Genomic DNA, 27,046 nt, shown 5'->3' on the forward strand with positions numbered 1-27,046 from the left:
TCGATATTTAAATTTACATGATTCCTCTAAAAATTAGGTAAAATTTTAAAAAGACTGATTTTTAACTTTTTGGACAACATTTTTTGTTTATGATATTCTTATTAATTTCATTTCTAACATTAAGGTACAATGTTATAGCAAAGCATCTCTATCGTAAAGTCTTAAAAAGCAAGTATGTCTTGTATTTATGCAATTTTGCAAGAAATTTATTTTCAATTTAATAACTTTAATAATAACTTAATATTCTGCTCATTAGTACTGAATTCTAAAGTGTTAGTTCTCAATACCGTATAAAGCTTCACAATTTCTTGAGGTTGTCATCCTTGTTCATTTGATTTTTAATGAATGTAACAAAGTTCCTTCAGAGACAAAAAAGATAAACTAAACTAGTATTCTATATTTAAAAACTATTTTCTAATTCCTTTTTATGTGCAAATGAAATTATTTCTTTAAAAAGTTTTTAATAAATATACAAATACCATGAAGCTAAAATTGTTTATTTAAAATTGAAAATTAAAAATTAAGTAAAAGATTTACAGGGAAAAGGGATTTGATTCTGACAAACAATTCTAAGTGAAAATTTCTACTGAATAATTGAAAGGTTCATCTTGTTTCACTCTCAGCTACACTTGTGACAATATCTTTCATACCAAATGAGCTCCTGCCTTCTAAATCAATTGCATCGCAAAGATGTGGAATTCTTGTCAAACTTGTCCTATAATAAAGAGAATCTAAAATGATGATATTTAACTTGTTTGTCTTTCAAAACTTTAAAATCTCTGTAACCGCTACATCAATGTCATACTATGGTCTTGAGCGATTTTCTTATATTTCATTTTCCTTTTCTTTCAAAGATAAAGTTAAATCTAGAAGGAATCCTACCAAACCCCTCCGATTTTAGTTTTTGATAGCGGAGCTACTCTATAACTCACATTGTCTCTCCATCCTTAACACTATTTGGGAAACATGATTTTCTTGGCTCCTATTCAAGATAGCCCGCTAAAAATTTTAGTGAAGATATGCCCATCTAATTTATACATTGTTTTGTTCATCTGTGTTATTTGGGGTGCAGTGTTGGATTGATTCCTAGATTTTCAAGTTTTCGTGTTTTTTCAACTTCTTTTCAAGATAGAGGGCTGAAATTTTCAAGAATTCAGCTTTTTTTTTTAAATGGAACCTTTTTATTACATAGATGAGTTGATTAGCCACCCCATATTTCATTTTTGCACTTTACTTCTAGGGGCTTTTGGGGTAAAACCACACCCCCAAATACAAAATTTGTTTTGAGCTTACAAGCCCCTAGAGGTAAAGTGCAAAAATGAAATATGTGATGGCTTATAAACTCATTTATGCAATAAAAGCTTCCATTTAAAAAATCAGCTCGATATCTTTAAAAATAAGCTCATAACTTAAAATTTAAGTGTTTGGGGGGTGGGGGGTCTTTTGCCCAACTAGCCCCTAGAAGGAAAGTCCCAAAATTAAATTTTTAAAGTTTTACAGGTAGATCCAATCATATAAGAGAGCTTACAAAAAGAATTAGGTTGATAACTATAAAAACAAGCCTAAACGGCCAGGCCAAAATTTGATACTGAATTTTCATTTCCTATAACTGTACAAACTTCCCCCCCCCCCCTTAATTTACGTTCTACATGTTTTCAAGTTTTATTAAAATTAGTCCATTAATTGGGGTTCCATACTTAATAATCATGTATAGCATGGTAATACAGACAAATTTCCATAATTATTAAATTATAAATTAAAATCAGTTTCGGTCCCTCGTGCTAACAAAACTGGTTTTAATATTTAAATTTTTCCTTTTAATTTAATATTTGTGGAAAGCTGTCCTAAATTAAATAACTATTACCATGTTTCCATGAAGAAATTGTGAGCCGGATCAAAGCTTCTCATCCAGAGTGGTAAGAAGTTCCAGTTTTGTATCCAATATGGCAGGTACCTTCCATTCTGGTATACCTGAATATTTTAGTGGATTTCAACAACAATAGAGGGGACAAGGGGCTGTAAACTCAGGTATCCAAGGTCTAATAACCACGTTATCTTATCATAGAAACTTTGGGTACTTTTATTAGATTTCAATTGGTTGGTTCAAACTAGAAATGGCGTCTTTAGTATTAAAAAATATTCTGTTCATCTACACAAAGAGCTAGTTGGGCACTGAACCTCCCCCCCCCCTATTTTTAAAAATAAATTGAATATAATTAAAGGCCATTGCCTTATGCCTAAACCCTGGGGAGGGCTATACTTGCAGTGCCCTAAAATTTCTATGCTTCTCCGTTCTAAATATACATGCCAATTATAACTTAACTTACTTAAAATAATAAGGTACAAAAAAGCAAAGCCCCACCCTTTATTTTCAATTATCTATTATTAAAGAAATGGGGAGAGTCTCTATGCTCAACAAGGTACTAGGTGAGAAAGGTCCAAAATTTCTTAATAGTTATTTCTCGCATCGTATTATAAACGGCTTTCCGCGGATATAGAATGTACAATTATAAGATTAAAACCAGTTTTAATCTTATGATTGTACATTTTTATATTCGTAGAAAGCTGGATATAATACGATGATAGACATAGTTTTTTCGTATGGATGAGAACCGGTTCCTATCCACCGGATTCGAATGAATACGAGAAATTACATTACCTTTTTGAAATGTTAATTTTTAGAAGTCATAAAATTATTTGATATCATCACGTACTATCCTAATGCTGACCTGAAAATAGTTGATGACAAAGATGATGGCAACAAAGAAATCCCAAGCAACGTAGAATATAAAGAAGATGAGTGGAGAGGCCATGGAGAAGGGAAGGTTTATGAGGGGAAAGACAACGTAAACTATATTTTAAAATAAAAGACTTATTTTATATTTTTTTTTTTCCGTAGCATAAATGAAAATATTTAGAGAAGTTATAAAATTACATGATTTTTAATGCAAGTATTCTCTAGCAAAGCTCTTATGAAATGACGATTGTCAAGACATTTTTAAAGATGAGTGAGTAGTTTTGTGAGAGGGCATATTTGTGTTATATAAATCTGAAGCAGGTCTTGCTCCAGAAAAAAATATGAAAGTTCTTACAGGACCTGAACGTGGTTTGCAAGATCTTTAGGGACTGACAGACAATCAAAATCAAGCTTTTGAAAAAAGTTAATTTATAATAAGTCTTTTATTTGCCTAGGAGGAAAAACACTATTACCAACCATCTAAAATATTAAATGAATTATTACTAAATTTTGGGGTTAAAAATAAGCTAATTCCAGAAAAATTTTCCGTTATTTATTTTCAAATAGATTAGGTAATACCTAATCAATTTGACCTAATTGTATTTTAATATTGTTAACATATTGTACCTGTAGGCATCCACCTGGCCAGCAATGGCACGACCAATCCTGTAGGGGGCTTGGAATACAGGCAAACAGAACAGTATACAACCACATAAGTTAAATAACAGGTGTGCCATAAATATCTATCATACAATTTTATTAAATAATTTAAGGCTTTGGCAATATTTTTGGTTAAATTAGTAAAAAAATAATGCAGGATGTCCCAAGTAAATGTTTATTTTGATATCTTAGTAAAATAAAAAGAAATTTGGCAGTTAATACTGCACATTCTTTGGATAGTAGTGAAAAATCTGCAAAATTAACAGAATAAAATCTACTAGGTAAAACATAACAGGAAGATTTTGAAGAAATTTAGACTGACTCACATGAAAATATTGGCTTGGTCAAGATCCATAACCTTGCGCAATGCGGAACCTATACCGTCGTAGAACGCTAACACTGCGGGGTTAACCAAGAATCCTTACCTTAGTAAAAACACACAAAAGTAAATTACTCCCTATCTCTGAGCTGCACTACAAGTGATCAAGCTGTAAAAGCAACCACTCTGTTTGGCCATCAGCTAGTGTTAAAGTTAACTGAGCCAAGAATTTGTAGTGGTTTAGTCTTAAATTCAATTAAATCATCCTGTTATGTACTACCTCAATTGACGGGATCCCTAATCCCTCTTATGTCACTATTAATTTTTTAAATATTTCCTGGAGATATCCTTTTGAACAAGTCAAGCTCTCAATGTCCTCTAAAAAAGAAATTTATATTAAAAATTGAAACAAATAAAATATTTAAAAGCATTTGTTTTTATAATTTGGAAGATCAAGGGTCTCACTAGTTATTTTCAGCCATACTTGTTAAGGAGAATCATATCGGATCAGCGATTAGCAAGATTCTTTGGTACAAACAGACACAAAATTTAGAGACATCCTTTTACTTTTATATCAGGAATAGCGGCTCCACCCCTAGAGGCCTCCAGGTGTACTTGTTGTAAGGGAAGGGGGACGACCACCAATTTTATTTTTTTTTATTTTACAAAAACGTTTAGCGGATTGAAGATCTCTTGGTACAGACAGACAAACATACATACTGAGAAACACATAAAGATTAAGGTTTCTTACCATAGAGTTCATATGAGAAGATATCCGTGATAGTGGTGCCAAGATTCATACCAAGAATAACAAAGTAGGCATTCCTTAGGTTCAGGTATTCCTTCGCTACTGGTATCACTTACAATAATAGCGGATCATGGAAAGAAAACGAAGAAGCGGGTTTCGTCGTATTTTCACAGCAGCTTTGATTGGTTATTTTAGGTTAGGTTTAGTCAGCTATATTAAATGTTAATGACTGTCCCGTAGGGGCTAGAAATAGGAGAAAGGCAACTGTTAAAATACGACGAAACCCTCTAGTTCTTTTTCTTTCAATGATCCATAATAGCATATGTAAATTATCCTATTATATACAGTATTCTTTATTATATGTTGTATAAACACATTTAATTTTTTAACTATTTATTGGCGGAATACATATGTTTCTCTATAAAAATAGATCATCAGTTCCAATTAAGATGTATAAAATAAGAGTTAAAAAGATATATGTCCATGCATTTTGAATCTTTTTAAAAGACTAAATGAGAAAGTAGTGTAAGAAAATTGTGCCCCCTGCGGTTTTTTTTTACTGCTTGTATCCTCTTGGGGTTGGGGGAGAATTAGCATCTTTATATAAAAAGGGGGAGGTGTTTAAAGAGAATCTTTAAAGAGACAAAAATAGGTCATATTTATCATTTGCAGTTTTACAAATTAATACATATTATATAAAAATACTGCTTTGAATATGTTTCACGTCGTGCACTTTGAAAGAAGGAACTTTTCTCTGTGTGACTGTGGACACTTGCTGGAGATTTCATTTCTGGTGTTTAAAGTTTGTATGTTAGATTTGAGTAATCTTTTTTTGTCTATTGCGAAGGATCTCGCTAACCACTGAACCGATATGGTTCTCCTTAACAGTGAAGCTTCATATAGGTCCAGAGAAGGTTTTTAACTATTCTTTTAACTGCCCCCCCCCCTCATTTTTTCCCTAGAGGCCTCTATGGGCGTAGCCGTTAGTTACCTATATAGTATAACGATTTTTTTCTTTCTATCCCTTCGTTCGTCCCTAAATATCTCGCTAACTGCTGAACCGATTTGTTTGTACTTTTTCGGGAATATACCTTATGAACTTCCAAAATTTGGCCCATCCCACCATCAAAAATGAAATCATGCAAATTTTGTCTTAAGCTTAAGATCTCGGTAACTGCCACTGTTTTTCATGAATGATAAGACACACACCCTTCATACAATGAAATGAATACTATTTTATTGTTTTTAGGGGCACAGACGTGACTTATTCAAATTCTATATATGTATATAGATAAGAGAAACTATTGAAATTCATGACATCAGCGGTTAAGCTGTAGCTGCAGTTGTAAAAACTGGAACTATGAATGACTGTAGCTAAAGCTGAAAGTTATTTAGGCTACGTAGAAATTGTATTAATTCAATATTAACTAACCTAATAGAGAAGTAGCTACGGATGATGACTGCAACCCAATTGTAACAAACAAACCTAGAACATAGGATATTTGATAAATAAGATAAAAAAAATAGTAAACTTTTAAAGTCCTTTTCGTCCTTATTTTGTGTTCTTGTCTCTTAGTATTTTTTTCATGACAACATTATGAAACATCATTGTTGTTTTTTATAACTTTAACATGTTTATGCTACAAACCAAAAGGAACCCTGCAAGAAATACACCTCTTTAACTGCTGAAAGACTGCCACGAGTAGACCCAATACCCAAAATTTGAAGCCTTTAGCTTCAATAAAAAAAAAGTTACAGACATTTCAAAATGTTTTTTGGCTGATTTAGATAATGTTGCTCTACATTATCTTCATTAACCCAATTAACCTAAACAATCTACTTCATTTTTACAAATTCATAAAGAGTGTAAAGTAGCTTTGCTACTTAAAATAGTCAGACTTACCCAGCAAAAACATGATGATATTGTTTAAATGGTCATTCAGTATTATGTTGTTACAAAATCCTCGTTCTTCAAACCTTGTTTTTATAGGTAACACACATTTCCTAAATATTAATACAATCCTATAGTAACTATCCGTATAACAATATTTTTGCTGTTTGTCTGTATCTCCAACTGCTTATTATTTCTTTTCAGGAAGGGTACATCAAGAGTAGCTTTAATATTACCTCAACAAGGATGTCAACATTCATAAAAGCAAAGCTCTAAAAGCGTAAGGAAGAACAATAAGCAGAACAATAATTTCTAAGTCTAAATGTAATTTTACACTAACTTGTTGCAAAATTGCTTACTTACAGGATACAGCGTCACCAATAGGACGTACTTTTATTTATAGGATTTAATTAAAGAGATGCCTCGCCTATGACATTGTACCCTGTTTTTATAGGAATCATTATTCCAAAAATCATATGTATTGAATAACCTTATCATACAAAAACATGTTGTAAAAAATTTAAAAATAGGAATTTTCTAAAAGGACGTACAGACTTTCTGGTAAGGATTATAGAGTTGATACGCTTTCTAAATCATACCTAACTGTGATAGAAATCCTCATGCAAAGTTTGAAATCGATGTGATAATTCTAACATGTCTAAATTAACGAAAAGGGCTAACCGTTACGTACAGACGTACGGACCTATCCTAATTATAGAAAAGCTTCGCTTTTAAAAAGATTTGGTTGCATGACTAACATCCAGCCTTCACCCCCCCACAGTGGGTTTTTTGGCTTTTTTGGGGATTTTTTAACTTTACCAGTCACAAATGCTAACAAAAGCTTATTTTATCTAAAAATAAAGTTAAAACCTTTCACCTACAGGTTATTGCTTATGTAATATAACATATTACATACATAGTATTGTGATTTTAGATAAGAAAAATGTCCCTAGAACTACTCTACTCATACCGTAAAAAATTCAAAATTTCCGATAAAAAATGTTGTGAAACAAAAATGATTTTTATGCACTGACTTAAGACTTAAGACCTAATTAACACTTATTGAAAGGTTTTTAATATGTATTTTATATAATAGATTATTAAAAAGCAATATAACTTCCTTCTTTGTTGACTGATTTTAAACAATCAAAAATTGTATTGTTTTGTTTGAAGTTTATCTCAGTTTAAAGTTTTGTTTCATGTTTTTTTTTCATTTACTTTTGGATATTACCATCCATTGACCTTATTTGAAGCATACCCAAAAAGAACCCTATCGGTTCAGTAGATATTGAGAAATTAAGCTTCAGACAAAGTATACTTACTACTTTTATATAATATGATTTTTAAAAAAAATTTCAGTAGGTACTTTCTACAAAAAAATCTATTTAGTAAAATTCAAACAATTGATTGAAGTATTTTTAAAGAATCAATGTAATGCATGTCAAAATTTTGAAGCAAAAAATAATATTCTGACTAGATTTTTTCATTTAAACAGGTCTTGCAATTTCGAGGTTTCTAAATTTCTTTCTTTGTTAATTTTGCAACTTATTGTAGTGTGTCCAGCTTCATTGCAGCTTTGACACAATGGGCGACCTTTATCCCTTTCTACAGCAACTAGCGGATCTAATAATGTTAGTATTAAAGGGTATAGTATAGTTATATATATTTAAAATTTTGCAAAACAAATGACATTTTTATAAGAGAAGCTTTGCTATAATTAAAGTCGATTTGTCTGTCCCTTATCGTGTATTTAAGCAGTTTTGAAACAAATTTACTAACAATTTTGTGTTAATTTTTATATTTATATTCTACTTATTTCGTTGTGACACTCTACAAGTGTTAATATCCGTTTCAGAGCTTCGCTTTAATGAATGTTGTCATCCTTGTAATAAGTAAATTAATGAAATACAAAGATAGTTAAATTATTTTTAAAAGTATTGGAATATTAAGAATTTTATTAGTTATATGAACAATTTAAGTAAATGAAAGTGAATTCAGGAAGAACTATTAGATTTAGAAACCAAGGGCATTGAAAGGAAAGAACAATATGAATTAAGTATTTCAAACAAAGTTAAAGGACAGACAGAAAAAATAGTGGCTTAGAAATCAAATTTAATTTAAATGTTTCAGAAATACAGAAAGGAAGACATACGCACATTTATAAAAATTGAGCAGCTTTGTTACTAAAACTATTTCATAATAATCATTGTATATATGTTTTCAGTATATCCCATAATATAAAGTACTAAGCTTTTTTTGTGTGTAGCGAAGAATCTCACTCACCACTGAACCGATATGGTTCTTTAGAGGGAAGCTTCTTATAGGATGGTTTTAGGCTATTTCATTTTTATAAATAAGCCTGGGTATTGTTTTAAGCTATTTTTTTGCCCTTCTATATCCCTTCGAATATCCTAGATGCTAGGGGCGCATTACCATCAATGAGGTAAATCTTCCCCCCCCCCCCAAAAAAAAAGCTGTCTATCTAAAATTACAGCGTAGCTTTTCTATAATTAGGGTCAGTCCGTACGTCCCTGCGTCCGTAACGTTAGCTTTTTCGATAACTTAGGCATGTTAGAATTGTTCTATTGATTCCTGCATTAGTTCTGTACGATTTGGAAAGCGTATCAACCCTATAATCATTACCAGAATGTCAATACGTTTATGTTGATTTTTAACTTATATTATAAGTACAATATTATAAGCGAAGCATCTCTATAATCAATTCCTAACAATGTCCGTTTACCCTTAAACAGTATTTTATATTTAAGAACTTTTGCAACAAATTTAGGCAAAATTTTGACAAGACTTATTTATATATATTTTACATATTCACGCAGTTTGTCTGTCACCCCTTTTCAGAGCTTTGCTTTTATGAATTTTGTCATCCTTGTTCAAATATAAATCAACTGGTTGTCAGACCATTACCGATAGACTGAAGGACTTAGTAATTTATAATCTGGATGCTTCTTAGTATTGTAATAGGGTCTTTTAAATAGCAGCCGAGAAATTCACGTTTTCCCTAATAATGTTTCTAACGGACAGATGTACCGACAGCCGGACGTATCATTTACAGAATAGCTTCACTATTAAAAACGGAAAGGTAACCTTTAAAGATTAAATATGTGTGTTATTAAATTATATCAATTTTTAGTAGTTTGACTTCATAATGGTATTTAATTTATATTAATACAACTTCACAGTATCTATTTTCTAAGCTGGATTTCTCATTTGGGGCTACGAGGTGCCAAGAGTTATGAACTAATCTTGAATTATGAATACTTGAATTTAATCAGGGCCTAAATAACTTTTGGCACCTCGTAGCCCCAAGTGAGAAAAACCTTTAAACGTAAAAAATACATGTTATTTTAAGATGCAATATTAGGTGTTCTTGGATTTTAAATTACAGATTTATGACAACTTTTCTTATTTTTCTTTGCATTTTAAAGTAGAAACATCTGTATATATCAATGAAATATTGTTACATATCATTTAATCAGATTTTTACACCAATTTATTCTAGGAAAAAGTAGGAAAAGCAATGTATGATGATTTTAATGAAAAAAATCACTTTTTAAAAATATTCCTTTGACCACGTTCAGCAAAACGGCTGTATTTTGCCTAATTTTGTAGTATATAAAAAAATCTGTTGCATGGCAACTTTTGAATGGTAATACTAGCCCCTGGGACATTTAACTCAAAATTGAGGAAATTTAAAAAATGACCAAAAATCCCACTGTGCCCCTCCCCCCCTCCCTCTTGAAAGTTCTCCTAGTTGCCTCTATGGGTGTACCAATTGTAGGTTTTCAATAAAGAATTACTGATTTCTGTTTTAAATTTTCTTTGAAAATTGTTTCAATAAAAATCACACGAAATTAATAGCAGTTTGACTTTATCATAGTATTAAAATTATGAAAAGTGACTACTCAATCTGAGATCTAAATGGATAAAACAATGACGGAAAAATTGATGTACATCCACAATGATAATACACAATATTACCCCTTTTGTAGCTTAATGTCCCCTCCCTAACTGGCTCAATAAACCCAATATTGTTACCCTAGCTTGTAGAGGACAAATAAGTCCAGCATGAGTAGTATGGCAGCAATACAGAAAATAATTACACCAGCTCCTAAATCATCTCCGTATCCGTACCAATCACAGAACAAATGATTAGCTTCCTTACATTCTGCTATCATGGATTTGGTGTTTGTTAAATCTGGCACTCTGAAAAACATTTTAGAAATAAAAGATTGACAACATCCAAAAAAATAAATTTTAACAATTTAGAATGTCAGTCACACGTTACGAATATTAACAAATACAGAGTAACAATGCATTCAATTTTTAACATCATTTACAAGCATGAACAAAATTATGTATGAGTCTGTATTCAAATTACTTAAGTACAGAATGCTTAATATGGATTCTTACATTCTAGGTCTTCTTCCTATAGAGATGCTTCGCTAAAAATATTATTCCTAATGGTCCTAGAATTTGTATTCTAAAAATCAAATGAATAGGTTTCTTCTATGATTTAATTTTTTTAAAGCCAATCATCGTGTTTATAATGTATGTACATACAGACTTTCTCTGATAATAATTCATACATTGTGTCTGCGATTTCTAAATTATACCTAACTATTAAAGTAATCATCATGTAAAGTTTGAAATCTTAAAAATGTCTAAAGTTGATTTTATTGGTGAAGTTAAAATATACATTCATCACCTGTCTCAAACCAGGTTGAATCTTGTGTTTCGTACACTTAAATTCAATATTTATACCTTAGTTCATTTGTTGGTGCATAAGTATATAAGTATTAAAATTCATATAAAACTTACCTCATAGTAAATTTTACCAACGGCAAATGATATTTTTCATAGAGCGGAGCTTTCAATCCAATTCTTGTTTTGTCCAAAATACCTTCTGTTATATCTAAATATTATAAACATGGATATATTATTACTTGGATGCAGTAGTAAGACAAAGTGACACAAAAATCAGCCATGTGACGTCATACAAATGAGGGAGATGAGAGGAGAAGAGGGAAAGAAAACACCTAAAAAAGAAATGGATAATCCCTCATTTTTATGACGACGCATGTCTGATTTTTGAGTCACTTTGTCCCACTACCTTGGATGTTACACAAGATTTTCATGTTCTCTAATAAACAAAAACTCGCAATTGGCTGAAATAAAGATAACCACCGCCCCCATACATCCCCTTTACCACCTCCCCTTCCACTGATTAGCCATCTTACTAATAATCGAGTTCTATATTAGCAACCTTAATTGACTACATTTTCCCCCTACCTTAATGTCCACGTATATTCTATATCCATTGTTTATATTACATATTATTTGAAACTAGTGAACAATAATCAGGGGTTGTTACATATTATTTAAAATTAGTGAACAATAATCAGGGGTTGTTACATATTATTTGAAACTAGTGAACAATAATCAGGGGTTGTTACATATTATTTAAAATTAGTGAACAATAATCAGGGGTTGTTACATATTATTTAAAATTAGTGAACAATAATCAGGGGTTGTTACATATTATTTAAAATTAGTGAACAATAATCAGGGGTTGTTACATATTATTTGAAACTAGTGAACAATAATCAGGGGTTGAAAACTTTACAAAATGTCCCTAAACTGCTATAAGGACATACTGACATTTTCGAGAATTGATTATGGAGATCTTTCGCTAATAACTTTGTACGTTGTCGTCCTATTAATTATATTCCAAAATTAAACTGAATAGGACAAGTGTGTTATGTAAAATCATGTTGTTAAAAAAGATAAAATACCAAATTGTTTTAAATAGACGAACATGCCAATCAATTGCTCAATTGTAACATGTTTAAATTAACGAAAAGATATGAGCAATCCGTTACGGACGGATCGACCCTTATTATAGAAAGGATTCGTTTTTAATAAGATAAGACCACAGTATTTGATAGAGAAGTAGAGTATTGTTGGCTAAGCTTTACAGAACATTCTCAGCGTGTGAATAATATGTTACTTGTAACTTTTGGACATCCAGTACACGTTACATTCTTGACATAATCTACGTAAAAAAACGACAATTATTAAACAAATAGTTCTGCAATAACAATATGAAATTTTAAACGAATAAATAAAAGTTGTACTATTAGTTTAGGATAGGTTAAGTAAGATAAATGAATAATAGGTGCTATCACACAAAGTATCCACTTGAGCAATTATACCCTCCCCCCTCCTCCCTTATTATGGAAAAGTTTTTCGTTTGTTTGTTTATTAATTTAGGCCAGGTTAAGTTAGATCAAATTGGGTACTTGGTAGCCCCTCGAGATTAGGGCGCCCCTTGCATAAAGAAGCCCCCCCCCCTTGTTATTTCAAATTTTTAAAAATTGTTAAAGAGGGTGGGGCAATTATTGCTCAACCGGCCACTTTTGGGAGAGCATCCAATAATACTTACGGTCGTACCGACAGTCTTGAATTTTGTCTATAAGCATTTCAATTTCTGTATCATATAAGCCTGTTCTCTACAATAATAACTTCAAAGTAAAATGATGTCTTTCTGTCTATTTTTTTGTACCAAAGGATCTCGCTAACCGCTGAACCGTTCGGGTTCTCCTTAACAGGGTAGCTTCTCATAGGTCCCGGGAGGGTAGCACCACCCTCCCTAGAAAAAAATTACCCCCCCCCCTTCAAAAGAAAATTTTAAATATTTTTAAAAACTAAATAAAATAATGGGTTTTTGGATACAACTCCCCCCTCCTCTAGTGAACCTAGAGGCTTCTAGGGGGCGAAGCCGCTAGTTTTATTACAATGCATAAAAAATGTACAAAAAAGGTTGACAATAGATCATAAGAAGCGAAGCACAAGAAAAAATCATGAAAATACAAATGGCAAAAATAAGTTACAAAGCAGGTGTACAGTGATCATAAAAAAGAGGGAGAGGAAGGGGGCACCGTAGCTCTGTGGTAACGCACTGAGTCACGGTGATGAGAATTTGAGTTCAAACCCACTCGTGTTGCAATCACAACATGTTGTCTCAAATTCTATAATGTGGATTTACGCAACCTCCCCCAGTTGCGTTGGAAGGGAGATTGTTAGGTAGTTTGGATGCCTAATAATCAAGTGTATAATACCAACACATCCCTTAATCCCAGGCTCCATTGAGGAGAGTGTCATTCATTACGGTGACTTAATCTGGGACACCTGCCATACTCAAAATCGGCGAGGGTGAGGTAATAATGAGGAGCTCTCATGAGACAGCGTGTCAAGTTATACTTGAACGTGGAGCTTTAGCTGGCCCTGGTGGCTATACAAAAGTGTCTCAACATACTCCAGGAGTCTTAGATCCAAACTCTAAGAAACTATGGCTAATCAAAAAAAAAAAAAAAGAGGGAGAGGAAAAGAAAGAGATATACGCAGATATGCCAAATTATTTTAAGATTTTAAAAAGTGATACAATATGACAAAAAATATCACCTGTTCATTCGAATCTCTAAAACTGATCTCATCACTAAAATTAAAGATTTATTTTAAAAACAACATAAAATTATCCATAGACCAATATAACGCTCCCCTAAAATGTAGAACTCAATCGGATCAGTATTTACCGAAATATTAAACTAAAGACAAAAAACTTACCACTTTATAAAATACTAGCAATTTCGCCCACTATATTTTTTTTAATTCTCAAAATCATTTTTTAAAAAAATAAGATCCTTCGGTTCAAACAGACATCGTTCTACTTTGTATTTCAGATGATATTGCAAGGTGCATACAATCAAACAGCCAAGCAACTCTTTAATTCTTAATGTGTGTTAGAAATGTTATCTTCTTCTATTTAAGATTGCCTTCTGAATTGTTTTCGCATATTATTCGCTGTTTCTTAAAATAGGCGGCTGACATAGCTAATGAAGATTTCCTAATTAGCATCTTCTTTTAACCATATAATGTGATGAGAGCAATAAGATATCTGATATCTCACTATGCCTGTCCATCTGTTTGCAGAAAATAAATATATTTATTTATTTTATTTCACCACTTTTGGATGTTGGATTGTTAATTTTTGAAAGTTGGATTGTTGATTTTTACAGGAAATATTCTTTTAATAAGTAAATATACATTTTACCTACTTGGCTTCGTTCCATTACCAGAAATCATTTCTTAATTAAAAATTATATAATTAAAGGGGACTATCCACGAACAAGAACAAGTGATTCTAAGCACCTTCCAACATTGATCCATAGTATTTTTTTTAGTAAATATGCTAGGTTTAACTTTAATATTTGGTTTATCGACTAAAATGTTAGGTTTCACCATGGTTTTATATGAAAAAACTTTGAAATGTTAAATATTTTTAAGTGCAATATCATCAAATGTTTTGATGAGTTCAAACTGTTGTTTAAAAGCCTTGACACAAAAGTATATTATTTTGATTATTATTTTGATCAATGCTAGAAGGTGCTACGAATCACTTGCTCTTGTTCGTGGATAGTTCCCTTTAATAGCAATATTTTTAGTAGAAATGAAATAGAAATCCTAAATGATTTTATGAGATCTAACTAGAGGAATCTAAAGGCACTTAAGGTGAAAGGTTTTTTTCGATCTATTTTTTAGATTTAAAAAGAAAAAGTAGAAGATTTTTTTTTTTTTGGGGGGGGGGGAGGGGCCGAGTCGACCATCCACCATTTTTAATTTTAGTTTAAAATTATTTTTTGAAGTGGGATTTTTTGCTATGGGGCGATTTCTCTTGGGAGGGTGATGGTACCACTCAACCCCCCAAAAAACTTCACAAGATATATAAGAAGCTATTTAGTAAAGGAGAACCATATCGGTTCAGCGGTTAGCGAGATCCTTCGCCATAGACAAAAAAGCTTACTACTGTTTGTAAAAGAATAATACCTCTCGCATTATCAACAAGGATTGGATTAGTATTGATTTCTCGTGAAATCAATCTGATTGTGGCCTCCTACAAGAAGCCGCAAACATCACGTCCGCATAAGTAAAGGGGTGAGTTTTCGAGAAATCTAAGATATCTGTTTTAGGGTAGTTTCCCACAAAGTGCCTCTCAAGCACTGAACTCCGTTTTTTTAAAGATAAATTGAAAATAAAGGACAGGGTTAGTTTTCCCCCATGCTTCATCCCTGCGGGGTTACCCAGTATCCAATATAACCCCACCAAACCTGCATAAAGTAAAATTCAAACAAACAAACCCCCTGTGCACGCCATGGTTAACGCCATGGATAACCAAACTAGCGGCTACGCCCCTAGAGGCCTCTAGTGGCACTTCAAATGTTTTTGTTTGTTAAAGTCTCTCCGATAATTCTTTATATTACGATATCTATTTATGTTATTTTGAAGTCTCCCAAATGTTAAAAAAAATTTCGATTTTTTGTCATTTCTCTTGGGAGGGTGGTGGTACCTCCTCCAAAATAGTTATAAATCTTTCCGGGACCCATCAGAATCTACCCTGTTAAGGAGAACCGGATCGGTTCAGCGGTTAGCGAGATCCTTCGGTACAGACACACAAACACACAAACATCCTGTTACTTTAGTATAAATATATAAAGAATTGTTGTTCCTGGTAGACCAACCACTCAAGGTTATATCTAATATTGTTTTAGTCTAATAATAAATGAAGATTTAACTTTGACATACTTCTATCATCACTACCGTCTACGACCTAGAGGCCTTTAGGGGAACTTGAGGTTTGGGGGGGGGGGGGGTAATCGTCCCCCCCTTTCAATTTATGTTTTAAAAAGAAAAAAAAGAAAAAAATTAGGTGGGGGTAATTTTTTTCTAGAGCGATTTTTCTTGGAGGGGTGGTGTTACCCTCCCCTCAAAAAAGAAACTTCTTAGGACCTATGAGAAGGTACCCTGTAAAGGAGAACCATATCGATTCTTAGTGGATAGCGAGTTCCTTCGGTATACACAGAGATCCTTTTACTTTATCATAAGGATATACTCACCTAATATTTTGATTTTGCTTAAATATAAATTTGCCAATAATAAATAAAATATGCGGAAGTGATGTGACACCTGACAGTTTCTAAATTCACACTTTGTTACGGAATGGGTTACAACATACTCCATGGGACCTCCCAGGTTCAGAAACAAGTGTGGGAACCATTCTAAATAAGGACATATAACCTTCAACAATTATATAAAAGTAGCGCAGCAATTAAATTAAGCAAGGAGAATAATGTGTATGTAGAATTATATCAAATATTGGTGTATTTTTTTATTGTAAGTAATTCAATTTTTATTTGTTTTAATATCTGCTACGCCCCTAGAAGCCTCTAGGGTCACTCGGAAGTGGGAGGGAGAAAAGCCAACCCCCCTTTTTTAAATTCAAGTTTTAAAAAGAAAGAAAAAATATTTTGAAGGGTTGGTGATTTATCATTGGGAGGGTGGAGTTACCCTCCCCCCAAATAGTTAAAAAAAAACTTTCTTGGACTTATAGAGAGCTTCACTGTATAGGATAACCATATCGGTTCTGCGGTAAGCGAGATTTACCGGTAAGGGCAAAAAAGCTTACTACTTTATATATTAGGATAAAAAAAATTTTTCCTTCAAATAATAAAAAATACGTGAAAAACTGTCACATTTATTACTCATAGAGTAGCTTGCCCTGATAAAATATGAAAGTGCTTGCAATATCCTTAATATCAGCCATGATCTTTTTTTCCATAAAGCCTTATAGTCGATTGTAAATTGTAAATCGATACAATGTAAACAATTTTAACAGGGTAACTACATTATAACTAAAATCTTACCAACAAAAACAAGGATGAAGGCAGTGCAAAGGTTGAACAAAGTATGAAAGGAAGAAACAGCAAATGCTCTGGTTATATCAAAGATTTTAAACTTAGAGAATTTATTCTCTACATAACGTTATTCTTGCATAACCACTGCGGTTGGTAATAACACTGCAGGGATACCCAGGGTTGGTAATAACACTGCAGGGATACCCAGGGTTGGTAATAACACTGCGGGGATACCCAGGGTTGGTAATAACACTGCAGGGATACCCAGGGTTGGTAATAACACTGCAGGGATACCCAGAGTTGGTAATAACACTGCAGGGATACCCAGGGTTGGTAATAACACTGCAGGGATACCCAGGGTTGGTAATAACACTGCAGGGATACCCAGGGTTGGTAATAACACTGCAGGGATACCCAGGGTTGGTAATAACACTGCAGGGATACCCAGGGTTGGTAATAACACTGCAGGGATACCCAGGGTTGGTAATAACACTGCAGGGATACCCAGGGTTGGTAATAACACTGCAGGGATACCCAGGGTTGGTAATAACACTGCAGGGATACCCAGGGTTGGTAATAACACTGCAGGGATACCCAGGGTTGGTAATAACACTGCAGGGATACCCAGGGTTGGTAATAACACTGCAGAGATACCCAGGGTTGGTAATAACACTGCAGGGATACCCAGGGTTGGTAATAACACTGCAGGGATACCCAGGGTTGGTAATAACACTGCGGGGATACCCAGGGTTGGTAATAACACTGCAGGGATACCCAGGGTTGGTAATAACACTGCAGAGATACCCAGGGTTGGTAATAACACAGCAGGGATACCCAGGGTTGGTAATAACACTGCAGGGATACCCAGGGTTGGTAATAACACTGCGGGGATACCCAGGGTTGGTAATAACACTGCAGGGATACCCAGGGTTGGTAATAACACTGCAGGGATTCCCAGGGTTGGTAATAACACTGCAGGGATTCCCAGGGTTGGTAATAACACTGCAGGGATTCCCAGGGTTGGTAATAACACTGCAGGGATTCCCAGGGTTGGTAATAACACTGCAGGGATACCCAGGGTTGGTAATAACACTGCAGGGATTCCCAGGGTTGGTAATAACACTGCAGGGATTCCCAGGGTTGGTAATAACACTGCAGGGATTCCCAGGGTTGGTAATAACACTGCAGGGATTCCCAGGGTTGGTAATAACACTGCAGGGATTCCCAGGGTTGGTAATAACACTGCAGGGATACCCAGGGTTGGTAATAACACTGCAGGGATACCCAGGGTTGGTAATAACATTGCAGGGATACCCAGAACCCAATTTGATATTATATGACCTAAAGTAACAAACAAAAACAGTCCCCGTGCCCCTATTCTTAATTTTTTTCTGAAAGGTAGGAATGGGGGGGGGGGGGGCAAGATGGTACTTCGATTGACAGGGCCAAAAATACCTAATGGAAAGTTTCAAATTATCTCAACGGTGTCAATTTATATTCGTAGATTAATTTTTAACAATTAAATATAGTAAATAGATTATAGAAAACTTATATATGTAAATTTTACAAATTTAAAATATATTCCTTTTGAACTCCTTGGTATTCTGAAAACAATTAAAATGTAATCATATCATATTGATTTCTGTAACGATTTATAAAACATAGCAACTCTTTAACTCTAAATAATAATTATTCTATTCCCTCCATTTTGAAATATGGATTAATAAGACTATTAGGCATTTTGTTATGAGCGAAACATCTCTATTATAAAAAAAGAATATTAAATACGTTTTTTATCCTCGTCAAAACGTAGTTCAAAGATTTTAGAGGGATGTCAATTTGTGTAGTTATGTATGAGTGTGTCTATACCTTCTCTGTTTTATTTTTCAAGGAGATGTCTATCCTCCCTGTAAGGCCTAAAGGAGATAATGGTTATTTTTCGCATCGTATCGTAAATAGCTTTCCGTAGATACTAAAATAAAAAATTATGAGATAAAAAAACAAGTTTTGTTATCCCTGAGGGGCCAAAGACCCGGGATAACAACACTGGTATAAATTCTATGATTTTTGTTTCAATATTTGTGGAAAATTGTTAGAAATATGATGCAATACATGATTTTTCAGTATGGCTGAGAACCAGTTCTAATCCAGCGGATAAAAATCGGTTTTGAAGCAATACTGGAAATAAATTCTACCTTCCAGAAGAAGAATGCCATGATGTTACAAGTCATCGTGGTACCAACATTTGATCCATACACAAGAAATATTCCTGCTTGCACACTGTAACATATATCTAATTGGTGGGCATACCGTATAATCCAGGAATCTTTAGGGATAAGACAATTGACGACAAATTTATATATATCCCAATGATATGCGAAGTTCACCCCTCTGTATTTTAAAATTGTAGGTGAAAATTTTTGATACTCCAAGTAGGGAAATATCCAATCAAAATTCAACTAAAGTGCCTAAAGTTTTTTTTAGATATTTGTAATAATATTTTGGGTACTAGCGTAATTTACAGTACAATGTCCCCTCGTGCCTGGTATAATCTTATAATAAGTAGTAAAAATTTACCTTATTGAACCTTGTGAAATCAAACTTGAATTACAAATAGTTATCAATTAGTTCATTAGTTTATATAAATACATTTTATCCAATTTAGTGCAATTAAATCCTTTTCTCTTTTTACTAACCTATTTAACTGCGTGTAAACGTCTGTCATTAAAATCGCAACTATGCACAAACGCCAATTTACAGCTCAAAAATCTGTTTTTAAATCTTATTTTCTAAATGGCACTAACAGAGTACGAAAAAATTAATAGGACATTTTAAAAATTCCTTAATCAATCTTTATTTGCTACCATATTGTATCATATAAAGTACATTAAATGGTTAATAATCGCAAGCCTGGATTTAAGAAAAAAGTGAAGAATAGAATACAAATACAATACATAGAATAGCACCGCTTGGTGCATAAATATTTCATGACCACTCATCTACACAACATGGACAGTTATTCTAGTAGATTTCAATCTTGATTATATCTTTGTTTTTGGCCTATTCTTTTATTTCCTACTAGCGGCTACGCCCCTAGAGGCCTCTAGTGGCACTTTAGATGTTTTTATTTGTTATAGTCTCTACGTTACTTCTTTATGTTACGATAATTCTCTTTATGTTACGTTGAAGTCTCCCATATATTTTCAATTTTTTCGATTTTTTTGTCATTTCTTTTGGGAGGGTGGTTGTACCCTCCCCTAAAATAGTTTAAAACCTTTCCGGGACATATGAGAATCTACCCTGTTAAGGAGAACCCGATCAGTTCAGCGGTTAGCGAGATCCTTCGGTACAGACACACAGATACACTGACACACAAACAAACAGACAAACATCCTGTTACTTTAGTATAAGGATACTTAAATAACTCTTCCAATTATCATTCACCTTTTTGTATGTACAACTAGCGGATGCGCCCCTAGCATTTATTGACTCTATGGTCGAAGGTATAGGGAAGGACAAAAAGCCTATAACAAACTTAAGACTTGAAACTAAAAAATAGTCTAAAACCTGTCACGTAACCTATGCAAATCTTCCTGAAATGGAGAACTCCAATGGTTCAAAAGTTTTTAAGCTACAGACAAAAAAAATGCGAATGCAATCGAATTAGATCGTTGAATATGTGTCCCTATCTCTGGTTTATCTTATACTTAGTTGATAATTATTTTCCTTGATGTTACTGACGTCACAACTGATGAACTCTGAAAAAAATCATTAATTAATTAAAAACACAAGAATAACCTTATAATATAAAGAAACAGGATATCGCTCTGTCTATCTATATGTCCACTATAATTTTATAAACAGCTGGACTGATCAGTCCTCAGTTTTCTGGTAAATTTAGTTTTGCTACGTCCTGGAGAGATGTCCTCATTTAATATTTTTTTTGTGTTAAGTCAATTTCTAAAGCTCAACAGCCGCGCCTCAGCCGTGCATAAGCCTAAAATTTAAACTAGTTTCTATAAAAGAAAAAAACAACAAAAAGATGGGTTGTCTGTTTAGAAATATGTTTAGACACCCAGCTGAATTTTAAAGTTATAAAATGACGATTTAACTAAGGCTTACACGCGGCTGCCTAGCCCTGTTATTTTCAATCACAATATCAACTTTGTAGAAGCGAAGCTACTATAAAAACTCACTTTATCTGTCGGTCAATCGGTCAGATATGGGAAAATGAATGTAGAGTACCTAACTTTTGGTCTGTTGGTTATGTAACCTCTATTGTTATCAGAGTTTAAAAATTTAAGAAACAATGAGGAAAGTAAATTATCGAACAACTTCGAGATATTATAAGAGAAAATAACAAATGTTTTTCCTTAAATTTCGTGAGAACTATCCTAATTAATACATAAACATATGTACTACATGATTCTTAGAATTTAAAACAAAATTCTTAGTGTAATGAATTTTAACTGTAGTCAAAATAATTAGATAATTCTAATGTTTATGTACAGTTTAAAGGTAAAAATTAAAATTATTAACATATTAAATTTTTCTGATGTCATTGTCTTGTCAATTTATCCATTCAAAATCTGCAAAGGTTCTATAATCGGATCAGTCCGACGGGTTGCAAGATCTTTAGGTACAGACAAATTTCATCTTTTATTGAAATATCAATTTAACGAGGATGGCAACATACATTAGTAGAGAAGCGCTAAAAGTCATGGTTGGAGTTATAGAGCAGAGAGAAAAAAAGTATTCAAAAAATCACAAAACATTTATAAAAATAAGAATCTTTGGCTTTTGAAGCATGAACGACAGACAGACGGACTAAGTAAATCATATACTGGAGGATCAATGGTACAAACAATGATCACCCAAAATTCCAGCCATCAATCTTAATAAGTAGCCGAGAAAATCACATTTTCAGAAAGATTTACGGACTAAAAAAAAGATGTATAAAGTAATATTTTCTATCGTACCTGTGCAACGGAAGTAACTATTTGTCCCACAACAAACCAGGAGAAACCTTTCTTACCATCAGCATCTACACAAAGGAATAGAAAGTAATTGTTTAAAAGTTTGGATCTGGTCCTGTTCACTGTAAAATGTTCCTAGGATAGACTATCTCCAAAAATTAAAGTTTCTTGAAGATAATGTTCAGTAAGTAAAAGTGTAAAGCCATATTAAATATCAGAGATGTGTTCTAAAACTAAAGGATAATGCTTGAGACAGGGGCGTCCAAGCTTTTTTATTTGGAGGGGGGGTAAAATTTTGAAAATATAAATTTTGGGGGTGCCGCAGGCACCCCCAAGCTCATTTTCGGGGGGGTAATCTTTATTTCATAGAGGTATTTTTTTTATTTTGGGGAGGTAAAAATTGAAAAATCAAAATTTTGGGGGTGCCTACGGCACCCGCAAATTCATTTGGAGGGGGTAATCACCCCATTACCCCCCCCCTTGGACGTCTATGGCTTGAGAATAAAAAAAGGTTTTTAATTTTTAGACTGAGGCCTTACAGTCCTTCTGCTTTATAAGCACTTTAAAAAGTAAAGGCAGCTATAGTGTAAACCGAAGCTTTTTCACAGTTATTTTATTTATTAATTTATGTTTAGTTATATTGGAAACTAGGTAGGTAGTCTCGATGGGTTAGGGTCGTATTTGGCCTACAGAAAAAAACTAACCAGCTCCTTCTTTTTAATTTATTTCTAAAACAAGGTGGGTTATAAGTGCTCAACAGTCACTTTGTAAGAACGCACACGTATATCTCAATGGGACACATTACAAACTTTCCCGATTTTGTATTACTTTTGAGGAACAAGATTCAAGTTACGTCATATTTTTCTTTCCCGAAAAAGGGAAGGGGGAAAGACAAAAAGGGAAGGGGGGAAGAAAAAGAGATGGGAGAAAAGGGGGTTTTCCCCATCTCTTTTGAAGAGATTTTCTTCCCCCCTTCCCTTTTTCGGGAAAGAAAAATATGACGTAACTGGAATCATGTTCCTCAAAAGTAATACAAAATCGGGAAAGTTTGTAATGTGTCCTCAATGGTATACTTTAAGCAACAATTCTGAACTATCTGTAAACAATTATTGGAGCGATTAATAGACAATATCTGCAGACTTTAGTAACACTTTATATAATGACTTTTACTAGGAAATATAAAATTTGATATAAATTCTATTAAAGTTAATTGAATGACATTAATTTTGGTTTCCATTATAAATTTTATTTGATGATTTATGAATTATTTTATATGCTCTTAAGTCTTTATATATATATCTTAAGCATTTTATCTTTATTTTATTTTGATATTAATGATCAAAAGAAGCATAAAATCATACATTTTATATATACTGTTGTACAGAAATATTTTATTAAAATATTACAAAAGATCCATGATTCATTTAATTTTTTTTTTTCCTAATTCAGCAATTTATAGCAAGCAAGGTTTTCCTATAATTTCGAGTTGTAATTAAAATACATTTTAATAGACAGTTTACTAGAATCATATAATTAAGATTATCAAAGAAGTAAAAACCTTTGATGCAGGTAAAACAAATTCAGAAGCGCTTTGCGCCAAATATTACCCCTCTATTATCCCCTCTATAATGCTTAATTTTTTAAATTGTAGCAGCTCTCTAATTTCATAAAATAGCTTTGTCAATTACAATTTTGGAATGTTGTTATCCTTGTTTATTTAAACTTACCTTTGTAAAGATGATCACTTCTCTCATCACTTTTATTCTAAAATCATCAATTTATAAAAATAATAGAAAATTCTTATTTTATTCTTATCGGCGATACTCCATATTTTAACCTTTTAAAATGTATTTTTAAAATTAGAGCTAGTTCACATTAATTTTCGTTTTCATGTCAATACTTATGGCTTTTCTCTCTAGCATGAAGAAGAGGACATTGGACTGAAAATTATAATGGTCTACTAAGTTTTATAACACGTTCTATTATCTATAAGCTTAAAAACGTTGAGAACTCTTGATACACCTTGATTGAATGGTTCGAACAAACATTGTTCAAACGTTTTCTGTAATAGAATAGAGATGGCGCAATTTTGTTTATAAAAAGCTTTGGTCCATTGTCTATTAGCTTATCCCTTTAGATACCTCCTTCCCAGAAACGCAGCTACTCCTTATCCAGTAAAATGTATAACATTTCAGTAATTTCAGTTATCAAAAATCAATTGGTTGAATTTAAACTTTTTCTATGTCAATCAAGCTAAACCCGTGGGTTTTTTTTCAATTAAATTTTCGCATCTTTTAAGCTTAACTATCCTTGTTTTTACTTACAAGGTTCAACAAATTCTTGAGTACATGTGGAGCCAGCAAACTAAACATAAATTAAAACATAAAACAAGCACAACTATGTATATAAGTCAGGAAAGCTTTTAAAAAAAAGATGGAATATTTTTTCATTGCATCGTATTATTGTTACATTTCCGCGGATAGAAACATGAAAAATTAAAAGATTATTTTTAGTTATGTTGGCCCCATTCTCAAACATAAAAGGGATTGATCCTATGATTTATATTTTTTGTCGAAAGTAATGATTTTTCGGTAAAAATCAATAAAAAGAAAGAAAATATATTAAAACAGACGGAAAAAATTAATGGGTTAATTGTATAGTAATGCTGCTAGTAAAAATTATATAAAAGTGAATAAAAGTTTTTTTAACAGAATAGACTACAATTAGTAACTATTGAATATTTGATAGGTTTTCTAATTATTTCTTATAAACTTTCAGTTTATTTTCCGGCGTTTTACAATCTTGATAAGCTATTCAAAACTTTTATTTTTAATTCAAAAACTCTTTTAAAAAAACTCCAAGAATATCCAAGTTGAGTTGGTTAACGGGGATGACCTCGCCCCCCCCCCCCGGAAAAAATAATTTAACTGTCGCCTTTCTTATTCAATTTGAAATTTATTTCTGGGTGTAATATTGGCAAACCCCCTAATTCATTCTTTTTTTTAGGGAGGGGGGACGGGCGTAGTGGAGAGTATTACCCCTCTAAAAGTTAAATTATCCACTCCCACCCAAAAAAGACATAATGCTTGGACGTCTGTGTGAATGATGAATAGCCTCTCTAACATATTAACGACAAATTATTATATATTAGTGGCTGCTCAACTAAAATCATACGTTTTACTTACGTTGAGCTAGTCTTGTAAATATCTCCGATAAACATGAAGAAAAAAGTGAACAGGGCCCACAGAGCGAGTAATCCTATGAATTTGAACAAACATATTCTCACGGTACTGCCTGAAATCAAATTTTGGGTATAGTTCCTTTCATGGCAACGAACCTTAATGGGCGATTCTTCGTATTATTCACAGTAGATTTTATCATATTTCAAGCCCCTGCGGGGGGCTCTAATCCAGCAGGGCCAATAGCCTAACCCTGCGGGGCAATCACCTAACCCAATGTAACCTTACCTAAAATATCCTATTAAAAGCCATTTTAAAGATACGAGTTATCGCCTCTTAAAAGTCGTTGCCACGAAAGGAACTATTCCTAAATTTATAGCTACACCCACTCAAGCTTTTTAAAAATTACAACATTTTAAAAATCCGTTGTCTTACATTTTGAATCTAGTTATTTAGCTAAAAATAAAATAGTCAAAACCAACCCAGGACCTATAAAAAGCTTCACTAAAGAGGAGGACCATATCGGTTTAGTAGTTAGCGAGATCCTTCGCTACAGACAAAAGCCTTACTTAATGTAATAAGATACATAAGTACAAACAAAAAATATTAATCTTAAACAATGATTTGCACCTTTTGTTTAAATAGAAAGAAGATTACTAGGTAATTTGATCATGGAGTAACAGATAGCTAAATTTTTTTGTATCTTTTGACATGTGGCTTTATAAGTTATACAATTATTTTTAAGAACAATTATGTAATAAAATGTACAAAATAAAGAGAGTTTTAAAACTTTTAAAAGTAGTAATTATTTGTCCTTTACTCTCTGTAATTGTAATTTTTCTTATTTCCCTTGTGTGTAAAATTGTAAAATATAATTCATATTTAATGTCAAAATAATACTATTAATGTTTTATTACATGGATGTGACCTCATATCATAGAGAACAAAAAGTGGTTTTATCTGGTTTGTTGTTTCGAAGAGCACAGCACCTTTTCTTAGCCTACGGGGAGTCTTTCCTTACCTAACCTACTTATCCGGACCACAATATCTTACACTAACAGTAGTTTCAGCTTTCTCATATTTGTATTCAGACTGCATTGGAAATTCCGCAGCTGCAGCCAGCCAGCCGCCCTGCAAGATTATAAGCAGATGCATGCAAAACCCTGGGAATGCCACTGCTTATAAGTATCTCAAACGTAGTCGGCCCGTCTGCAAAATTTTGTACAATCATCAACCAAACTCAGATTTTAGTAAAATACAATTGTAGTATTATATATTGCATCAAGTTAAGTGTTAAGCGGGATTTATAGATTTTTAAACTTTGAATATCTAACATATGTAGACGTAGATCTATTTTTGAACAAGGACAATATATTACCATTAGTTTCAACATTTTCTTGGTTTTTCCCACTTTCTGTTTTACTCTTGGTAAAGCAAGCCATTTTAAACATGTACCATTTCACAAAAACATAAATATAATTAACCTGAAAATTGCCAAGTTTACATTTAAAAAGTTTGGAAAAACAGAATCTTTTTTTTTACAATTGTTTATAATCTTTAGGCGATTATTCAATTTGATTTGTTTATATAATATTTGATACTAGGGGCTACGCCTCTACAGGACTTTAGGGCACTTGAAGTGGAGTGGGGGAGGGGAAGTAAAAATTTAGTTTCAACAATAATTGTTTTTGAGATAGTTAATTTTTTCTAGTGGCGATTACCCTCCCCCAAAATAGCTATAACCTATCCTGTATCCTATGAGAAGCC

The 27,046-nt window shown here is 32.8% G+C and overlaps 1 protein-coding gene across 1 annotated transcript; it reads right to left on the reverse strand.

Annotated features, from left to right (window-relative positions):
- Nucleotides 1–264: 264 nt before the first annotated feature.
- On the reverse strand, nt 265–26,764 carry LOC145319112 (sodium-dependent phosphate transport protein 2B-like). Its single transcript, XM_080160974.1, has 27 exons — nt 26,658–26,764; nt 25,286–25,394; nt 24,425–24,464; nt 23,828–23,864; nt 22,104–22,168; nt 20,851–20,882; nt 19,702–19,725; nt 19,320–19,404; nt 18,709–18,728; nt 17,134–17,201; nt 16,397–16,488; nt 15,260–15,326; nt 14,487–14,520; nt 13,838–13,871; nt 12,819–12,885; nt 12,384–12,428; nt 11,195–11,288; nt 10,412–10,579; nt 6,368–6,468; nt 5,897–5,950; nt 4,468–4,575; nt 4,054–4,094; nt 3,365–3,480; nt 3,189–3,217; nt 2,730–2,851; nt 1,865–1,971; nt 265–715 (listed from the first exon to the last, which is right to left on the reverse strand). Exons 1-27 carry the CDS (start codon nt 26,728–26,730, stop codon nt 604–606), a joined length of 1,944 nt encoding a protein of 647 aa, XP_080017100.1. The 5' UTR covers nt 26,731–26,764; the 3' UTR covers nt 265–603.
- Nucleotides 26,765–27,046: the final 282 nt, after the last annotated feature.

The sequence above is a fragment of the Acartia tonsa genome, chromosome 1 (assembly GCF_053477335.1).
Source record: "Acartia tonsa isolate MP-2025a chromosome 1, ASM5347733v1, whole genome shotgun sequence".
Lineage (NCBI taxonomy): Eukaryota > Metazoa > Arthropoda > Copepoda > Calanoida > Acartiidae > Acartia > Acartia tonsa.